Source organism: Lotus japonicus, chromosome 4 (assembly GCF_012489685.1).
Source record: "Lotus japonicus ecotype B-129 chromosome 4, LjGifu_v1.2".
Classification (NCBI taxonomy): domain Eukaryota; kingdom Viridiplantae; phylum Streptophyta; class Magnoliopsida; order Fabales; family Fabaceae; genus Lotus; species Lotus japonicus.
The window spans coordinates 2,971,716-2,980,969 of NC_080044.1; the positions used below are offsets into that span (position 1 = coordinate 2,971,716).

A 9,254-nucleotide genomic window follows, 5' to 3' on the forward strand; every position below is an offset into this window, starting at 1 on the left:
TAAAAGAAAATTGGCTCTTAATCTCGATAATTATGGATCATGAAACTGATGCAACCTTTAATTAGGTTTGGTTAACTATATCTGATCATTTTGTTGCGACTTAGTAGTAGTCAGTACTGAAATATTTTTTTAGAAAAAGGTCATTCTAGCACAACTTACAAAACAAACACATGGACCTTATGTGACTAAGTGCAAGTTTGTTTTTACGTTTAAACCTTCCAGAATCACATCTACAAAAGCTACTAGAAATAATTTCTCCCTTATGTGAAAATCCTCTTGACTTCCAAATGCAGAAGCAAGCAGAAAAGTTCAAGCATCTTTTGCTCTGGAATTGGAAGTAATGACGATCAGGGTTCGGTGAAGAAGCCTCGTAATTTTGCTAGCAGTCATGCATTACTATCTCATCGTCTATTTGGTTATATCTAAGATAGTCAAGTAAGTCAGACCATGACTTTACCTTGGGAACTAAGATTTTGCTCTAAACTGCGGTATTGATACAGCTTGCAATCAGGTTATAAGAACAAAGCTCGTTTCGCAACAGTTGTATTCACATCGGATGAGTTATTCAAAATGAGAAATACCCAACCATCATTGCCAAAGTAGCATTCCAAAATTAGTGTACTAGGAAAAGAACTTTTTTCATTTATCAAATTGCTGCTATATACAATTAGATTTAGAATGAAAATACAGTGGGGATGGAAACTTGAGGCCTTTTAAGAGCTTGCAACCACCACCATCATTTTTTCACTCTCTGTCTGTCTCTCTGCTCCAGGGTCATCATTTTCTGAAGAATTTCCAATTAACTGCCCAAACTTCAGCAGAACAAGGTATATTTGCAAAGGTTAACACATGACTATATGGGACTCGCTCTTGATGTCTGCAACAATGACAGAGCTTATGTGATTACACAGTTCTTAATGCAGGTTAGTTAACAACAAAGTCATAGACATGATAAAAATGGAGAGGAAAAGAGAAGTGCCCAGAAAAGAAGTTGGATTAACTCAAGGGAACTAGTTCCAAGAGTCAATAAAAGGTACAGCATGTGTCATATAAAGTTAAAGAATGATGATAACAATAAAAACAAGCTGAGGTACGAAAAAAAAAAGCTTAACTACTATAAGATGAGGAAAACTAACTCGACACACTAATAAAAGAAGCATGCTTGCCAGTTCACAAAACAATGTTTTTTTATCCTGCATTTAAGTTCACCTTGTATGATGATACTCGTCAGAAACAATATGATTTGAATCTTATGTGTTGATGGTCAAGCCTGAGCAATCCAAATAAAAAACTTTTTTTACTGATGGAGGAAAAGACAAGGAAAGCGAATTCGACATAATATATTGAAGTCAACTTAAAGGTTTGAAAATGATTAAATCATCTTAAAGGCTTCAACAAATATATGTAGGCAGATTAACAGATGAATACAGCAAAGATAATTTAACCAAAGGAATGTGTGAAATAGGGACCTGATTCTGCGCGCTTGTAGCTGCAGTCCAACGTTGAGGATGATGAATTGCAACTGAACTATTGGCAACAAAAGCTAATGTACTTGACTCTTCTAGTACGTCACGAGCTTCAACAGGTGGCAATTCTCTCATTACCCACAGTATCACTGCTGATGGCATTGATGAACCTGGAAAAAATGTCAACTTCAGAATTAAAGGGAATGAAACCGCTTCAGAGCACAATTATCAATAGGACGCTATGTTAAATGGAAAACAAAAACCAATTATTAGTAAGCAGGCCATGTAAAACTTTTTCAAATATAGATATCACTCGTGAAAGGGAGTGAATAAAAGATTCCTGTAACTGAACCATGAGGAGCAATTACATTAACAGTACATACCGACAAAATAATACAAAATGAGTAAAAGAGAGGTATAAACATCATTGAATTGCCGCTGATGCCAGTGATACAGCATCTGCAATAATAAAAAAATAATGTGACAGAAAGTTCAGGAAATCTTAGTATTTTTATCAAGAAATAAATGTAGAACAACTCTTGCACACAATTTAACTCATACATACAGGTATATCGGTTAAAAGTTCTACACAGGAACTTGATGTGAAGCATAGCACAGAAACGATAGTTAAACCTGCAACCTGAGAAAATAAAATATTTCAATAATCTATTTAAGTATGATATTGATATGTACACAAGCATAACAGCAAAAGCCCATGTATTCAAAATAAGCATCTAATTATACATCAGATGAAGAGGTAGATAAATGCCACTCAGGCCGGAAGAACACCAAGCCCATGAAAAAAATATAAGTTCAACCATAAAAGCTTCGTTGTCTACTACTGCGAGGGAAACAGCAATGCAGTACCTTCCACATTTCAGAGGAAGGTTTCTCAGCTCTCACTTTACTCATTTTCACGCACAATAGGATTCCTGTAAACAAAAAAAACTGCAAAAATTAGAATGCAAAACTTTATCTAAGGAAACCACGGCATGTCAATACTCACTAGACGTTGTTACCACTTTAATCCGCCTACCACCCCCCCCCCCCCAAAAAAAAAATAAAATAAAAAAACATAAAAACATTCCAATAGTAGTTTCTCACCATAACATGCTAATGCTCCTGCTAAGAAAAGCATTCCAATAGCCGAAAGATCTAAATACACCTGCATTATATTTTTAGTCATGAAACATTTCTCAAAGACTAAGTAAGAATATATGCATGATACATCAGAACTATGGCAGCTAAGCTAAATAGTACATTATAGGATAAGTTCCCCAATGAATGATGATACTTATAAGCAACAAAAGTGCTTTTTTACCAAATAGGTCTTTTCTCCATCCAATACTGTATAAATCATTCAATTATTATTAAAAGCATTATAAAATTTGATGTTCATCAAAACAACAAATGCCACAGGTCTTCCCACTTTTTTTAATGATAAATTTATAAGAACCTAAAGATATACAAGAGTCCGTAAGACGAGGCACAGCAATTTTATAGCATTTTCTATGACAGATATGTTGGGTGATTGGGTAATCATGCTTCACTGATCCGTTGTTATCTGTTGTTTGTTTTCTATTTTTCTTATTTCTTCTGTTAAGGTCCAACATCGACTAGAGAATAGAGATATCAACAAAGAAGTCCTTATAAATGGTTGGACAATCCTCATCCCTGAGCTAGCTTTAGAGTAGAGTTAGGCCCAATCCGAATTCTTAAAATGGTATTAGAGTCTATTAAATTCGTTAATGGGCCATCTATAATGAGCCACCCACAAAAGTTTAAAAGGTCTAGAATTAACATGGTCTGCGGTTCCAGGTTTGCAGCTATTGCAGGAGAAGTTAATGAAAGTCAATCTGGCTAGAAGGTATCTCATGATATGCATGAGAACATTCTCATAATATATAGTCTGCAATCTCCTCGGTCTAGATGCCCAACCCTAAGTGTGAGGGAGGTGTTAAGGTCTCACATTGACTAGAGTTAGGCTCAGCCTGAATTCTGAAGACCTTTTTAAGGATGCTCGTTTCTCCATGTATCTCTTTGTGAACATCTCAATTTGTCATAACGAATTTCTTTTTTATACAAAAAATATTTACATAGATATTTGACATAATTAAGTCAGTAGAAGAATTTAACCTTGGTTGAGCTTTGGCCCTATTCTTTTACCAAGAAAAAATTGAATTGGGTGAAAAAGGTCCTTCATATGTTTAGAATTTTATATCAAGTCAAAATGCAATAAAAGGTCCTTCATATGTTTAGAATAGTTACATATAATTCGGTTTTCTAATTACAAATAATTAACTATTTACCTCCTATTTAAAGAAAAAACAAAGCCACGCCGCTTAAGATAAAAAGCCATTATCAATTATTATACCAATAAGAAAGTAAGGGGGGTGGGGGTGGTGTATGGCAACATAGATTGTAAATGAGAATAACAACCAAAGCCTTTTCCTATTAGGTGAGGATGACTACATGAATCAAATGATTGCATTGCATTCTGTCATAAGCTAAATTCTCAGAAAATACATTCAGCTCTAAGTTCTTTTTAGTGGATAGATTGTAAAACAAAACTAATTACTTTGTCCATACCCGAGTTGCCGCTTCAGAATCAATTGGATTTTTTCCTAGCCCAATCCAGATTATTACAGCAAATGCCATCATGGTGATGAAAACTAGCAATGTAACCTGGTATATCATATCCAAATCATCATATTTGAAGGAAAAACTTAGTAAGCATATGACTCAAAATAAAGGGGCAAATTGATACCACAAAAAACAGAACATGCGAACAGATATTCAGTGTTTTCATACCAAAATCACAATCTTTTGTCGATTTCCAAAACGAGAAAACCGAACAGGAAACCATTTTCTATGTCTCTCCATGTTTGCTAAATTTGCTATATTTGAAGGTTTTTCTAGCAAAAGTTCCTCTGAAAAACTTCCTTCATAGTCATCATCATCGTTTGGCTGATGGCAAAGGTCAACCCTACAAAAGTGAACACCAAATGCAATGTAGAAAGTGGTTCATATTTAGCAATATAAAAGCCTAGAATTATATATTAGATATTTAGATATACAATCTGTAAAGGTACTTCTCAATTCTCATTCAATAAAACACTAAATTTTCATGTCAATGATAGCAGATGAGTTGTAAAGTTACATGATACAAAATATACATATGCAAGAGTGGGGTGAAGTGGAGCCAAGCTTCCAGTGGACATACCACCCCTCCCTGCTCAAAATACACACCTACTTGACCTCCTTGAATTTTCACAATTTTGTACTTTTACACACAATTTTCTTCCTGTGCTTCCCTTAAATGTTTCACTCGTTGCCATACTATCCTATATCTGTTTTCATCAACCAATCTTATTTATTTAAAAATAACAATAACACACCGATTCACCAACAAAAAAATATAATAAAGCTTTTTCGTATTATCAATTTCACTGTTAGTTATTTATGGTCGTGACTCATTTTGTAGCCAAATATTACTTATTGGTTCTAACAATACTTTGTAAATAAAAAAGGAAATACTAACAAATTGAAAAAAAAAATTATTAGTTTTTATTTGGCTACACCAATCAATGTAATATATGATCAAAGCTTTTTCTTGCACAATATTTATTTGGTGGAGTCTAACATACCATTTCTATTTTTGATGGTATACAATCTTATACTTTCAAGAGTCCAGTTCAACCACTTAATAGAAATGGTTTGAAACAAAAAAATGCCTGCAATAACAATACTACCTCAAAGTCTCAAAATGCCAAAACAAAACACTGTTTGAATGCTCGACAACTCTCAACCAAGCATAACTAACAGTCAGTAACATATATGAGGCTACGTAGCTCACTACTATGCACATGTCATCTTTAAAAGGGCATGCTTGTTTTTAGAAATATACTAATAATTAACCATCCTGAGTCTATCTCTTGTTTTTAATCGGGAAAAAACTTAACATACGTGTCTAATCATTCAAATCGGGACATACCCATGAAGATAAAAACAAAGACAAGTAAAGAGATAGAACAAAGACTCCTTAAGGCGGTAGAGCAACTGCGAATCTTTGCTACAAGTAAATTTTTTGTACAAAACACTCCTTGAAGAAATGTATAAAAAAGTCAAATACCTTAACAATAAGCAAGAGTACATACCAGAAGGATAACAGAAGAAGAAATGCTGCAAACAGAATTACTTTGGGGAAGGCTGCAAAATAATTGTCTACAGTTTAAAGATTTTAATCGGGCAAAAACTTAATATACGTGTCTAATCATTCAAATCGAGACATACCCATGAAGATAAAACCACAAGAGTGTGACCAGCATGTCCATCCCTTGCAAGCAGCAACAAGAGTCAATGCCAAGTAAATGAAGTAACCTGAAATTTGATAAAAAAATGTTTGGATGGAATGAAGAGAAAACATGAGTCAATGCCAGCTCACAATTCATTCACCAAAGATTATATTTGTGCTAAGTAACAGCTAAAGGATCCCGACCTAAACCCAAGTAATGCTAAGTACTTCAGGGGTCTGGCAGGATTGATCCTCATCTTTGGACCCATAATTTTGAAGAATGGAAAAGGGAATACACAGGAGTCAGGAGTACAGTACATTTTTCCTCCTATTTCTCCTAGATAACTATATTCAACTTCTCAGTATATAAAGTGCTGTTATTAGTCTGACATTTCTGAACTTGGAAGTGCTAAATGGATGTAGGCATTTCTCTCCTGTTTCACTTAGATCATAGGTCTTCTGGTGGCACACTACTGATGGTGTAAAGGAAAATCAAGCATATATGGTATTACCCCTCGAAACTTACTTATGCAAGTGGTATAAGATAAATTGGTAGGGTAACATGAGAAATGCAACCATTTCTGACAAGGTACTAATCCAAAACAATATGCAATAGAATAAAGTGAAAAAATTCAGGAAGATAATTAGGAAAAGAAAGTCAAACTGTAAAAGTATCCCTAGGTAAATCAAAACTTAAAAAACTCCTTGGTGCTAATGCATGTGATGATAACTTGACTAGTATAAAATTGTACATTTTTCTAATGAAATGTTAGGATGTGTTCATATATTGTTGAAAGCTATGGAATAAGTAATCAGGACCTACAATACATATAATCTACTAAGCACATAATAGATTTGAATATCAAAAGTAAATACAACTAACCCCAATTAGAAGAGCCAATCAGTAGATGAAACACCTGCAATCCATCATATTTACATATCATGAGAAGCTTATATAATATTATCATATATATAAAAACTGGTATAATAGTAAGTCAAAGACCAAGGGCGGTGAGTTAAATGAACACTAAACACCCATAAAAAACCCCATATCTAGAAAAATTCAAAGAATAAGTACGCAATATCATATTCTAGCCGCATTAAATACTCCTCCGCGTGTCTGGCCTTCCATATTACAAGAGCAACACTAAAATTAGTCATTTAATAGACACGGGCACATTAAATTGTGACAGAATTTTGTTGAATATATTGACCACTAAGATACACAGACACACATATGCAACACCCTACACCACCAACAAAATTTAGAATGGACGAATGGCAGACGGAGAAAAAAAAAGGGTCTGCGAACTCTGAAGTAAGGGCGGCGGCAAATATTTCCATCGAGAAAATAGTAACAGATAGTTATTTAAAAAGTAACAAAAGCGTACTATTCCGACCTTTACTATAAAAATTTAATTCGCTGGCTGTCGAATCACAATTTCACACCCTAATGTTCTAATGAATGCCGAGTCGGAACTCGGAAAACCTCTCGGATCCTGGTAATTGGTATGGAAAGAACATAATTCCAACAGCAGCGCAATATGCAGTGAGACTACACTCTACAGTACTATCCAGTAAGCGGCGGCCACTCACTTATTACATTTACAACTTAAACATGCTTCAGAAAGGTAGCAATCAAACGCGAAGTAACTTGAAAAATGCACTTACCTTTTGCCGAGTCCAGCCATGGTGTGAGTTCCTCTTGTGAATCCTCAGCAACTGCGGTACCCAAATAAAACAATAAAAACTGAGAATGAGTAAAGGCAAATGAACTTCAGCATTTCACACTTTAGCACAAGGAACTTAATGTCATGGAAAATTATCCCAAACACTTTGGTCTTGCACTAAATGGTGATCAAGAGCAACTACAGAACTAGAAAAGTAATTAAAATGAAGTCAACTATGCATTCTTCCTTAAACATAAACAAACTTCCTTTGCTAATTCTTCCTCACACAAATAGGGTTTATGAAGGGCATTCAATTCACTACCAGAAACAACATTTTACACAAAAAATTCCTAATTGTTCAGCAAAAACTTTTGAAAAACAATAGAATGCCTGAGAACATGAGGTGATTGAATTTGAAAAACTCTCATATCTAAATCATCATCAAGATAACAACACTAGGCATGATAACGAAACAGAAATAGTCAAAAAAATTCAAAATGCACAAAAACCTCTCAATTTATCATCCTAAAATTCTCACATTCCTTATCCCCATTTCCCTAACGATTGGGTGAAAAACCTAGATTGCTCAGAACAGCGAAAACCCACGAAAAGAATGCAGGAAAAGACCTGGAAAGAGGCGAGGGAAGCAACAATCACGTCAAGAAGAGCGAGGGCGACATTGACGGCTACGATGGGATGCGGAAAACAGAGGCCGTCTCTGAATCCCGACATGGTACGAGGTTGTACGAGGAGGAGAAACAGCGTGAAGAAGAAGAAGAAGAAGAGGGAAATAGAAACAAACAAACAGCTTCGGAGAATGGAAAACAGAGTGTGTGTGTGTGAGTTGTTGTTCTTGTTTTTATTATACTCTCATCATCATCATCATCATCATCATCATCATCATCATCATCATCATCATCATCATCATCATGATGTGATGAAGAGATCTATGTGTATCTCTATCTATGCATATGCATATGCATGTAGGAGATGGCAAAGGTGTGTGTTTTTTGGTTTCACTGATTTTGGGGAGGGGCATTCAAGGTAAATTGGGCTGAATTGATTGAAACTCTCTTCTCTTCTCTTCTCTGATAAGAATTGAGTTTGTTGTATTGGGTTTGTGTGGTGTGGATGGAGAAAACACAGCTTCCCCTCTTCTCCTTTTTTGTTTTTTTTTGTCACATAATAATATTAATTTAATTAGTTAATATAATAATGATAATAATAACATGGTCGCTTTTTATGGGTCTTCACTCTTCATCATCATCATCATCATCTTCAAAATCAAGCCCTCCTCCTAGCTAGCTTTGACTTCCTTCTTAGACTCATATTCAAAAAATATAAAAAAAATTATAGTAAGTGCTACCATTTGCTTATTACTCTATCGATTCCTATTTATAAGTCACTTTTACTTAATTCTTTAGGGTTAAGAAAAGTCGTAACTAGCAATAATTTAAAAATTTCAAAGTTCAATTAATTTCTCTCTACTTTAACTAGCAACACGATCCATTTGCAAGTCAGGTGGATTTCTTGGAAGCTACCTATGGGTTCTAGTGTGGCTCTTAATTGTGATGGTAGTTGTAGGGGGGCCTTATCCCATATCTAGCTAATTTGGCTGAATCGGAAATAGTACTGGCGATTGGATTACGAGTTATTTAGTAGTTGGTCGAGACTCCTCCATTCTTCATATGAAGCTTTTGGCGATGTTCAATGAGCTGCACGTAGTTTGGAATCTTGGCTACAGACAATTGGTGTGTTATTCTGACTCCCTGCATGTTCTCTCATTGGTGTTAGATTCCCCTTCGAGCTTCTATGTTAATGTAG

General features: G+C 34.9%; 1 protein-coding gene across 2 annotated transcripts; it reads right to left on the bottom strand.

The window, feature by feature from the left end:
* Positions 1-491: 491 nt before the first annotated feature.
* LOC130713960 (tobamovirus multiplication protein 1) lies at positions 492-8,574 on the bottom strand. 2 transcript variants are annotated; one of them, XR_009011086.1, is made up of 14 exons: positions 8,058-8,574; positions 7,432-7,482; positions 6,644-6,677; positions 5,760-5,846; positions 5,624-5,675; positions 4,278-4,452; positions 4,056-4,151; positions 2,571-2,631; positions 2,334-2,398; positions 2,032-2,106; positions 1,850-1,925; positions 1,470-1,636; positions 1,210-1,270; positions 492-877 (listed from the first exon to the last, which is right to left on the bottom strand). XR_009011086.1 is itself a non-coding variant. In XM_057563785.1 (13 exons), exons 1-13 carry the CDS (start codon positions 8,160-8,162, stop codon positions 854-856), a joined length of 1,068 nt encoding a protein of 355 aa, XP_057419768.1. In that variant the 5' UTR covers positions 8,163-8,572; the 3' UTR covers positions 492-853. The 2 variants fall into 2 exon arrangements, 1 of the variants encoding a protein (XP_057419768.1); XM_057563785.1 differs by lacking the exon at positions 1,210-1,270 and having other exon boundaries at positions 8,058-8,572.
* Positions 8,575-9,254: the final 680 nt, after the last annotated feature.

Coding starts and splice junctions, on each gene's coding strand:
- LOC130713960 (XM_057563785.1), bottom strand. CDS start 8,162: ATGTCGGGATTCAGAGACGGCCTCTGTTTTCCGCATCCCATCGTAGCC. Junction 4,453..5,623: donor CTTCTTCTGTTATCCTTCTG/GTATGTACTCTT, acceptor TCACTTTTGTAG/GGTTGACCTTTGCCATCAGC. Junction 1,637..1,849: donor CATTTTGTATTATTTTGTCG/GTATGTACTGTT, acceptor CATTTTTTCCAG/GTTCATCAATGCCATCAGCA.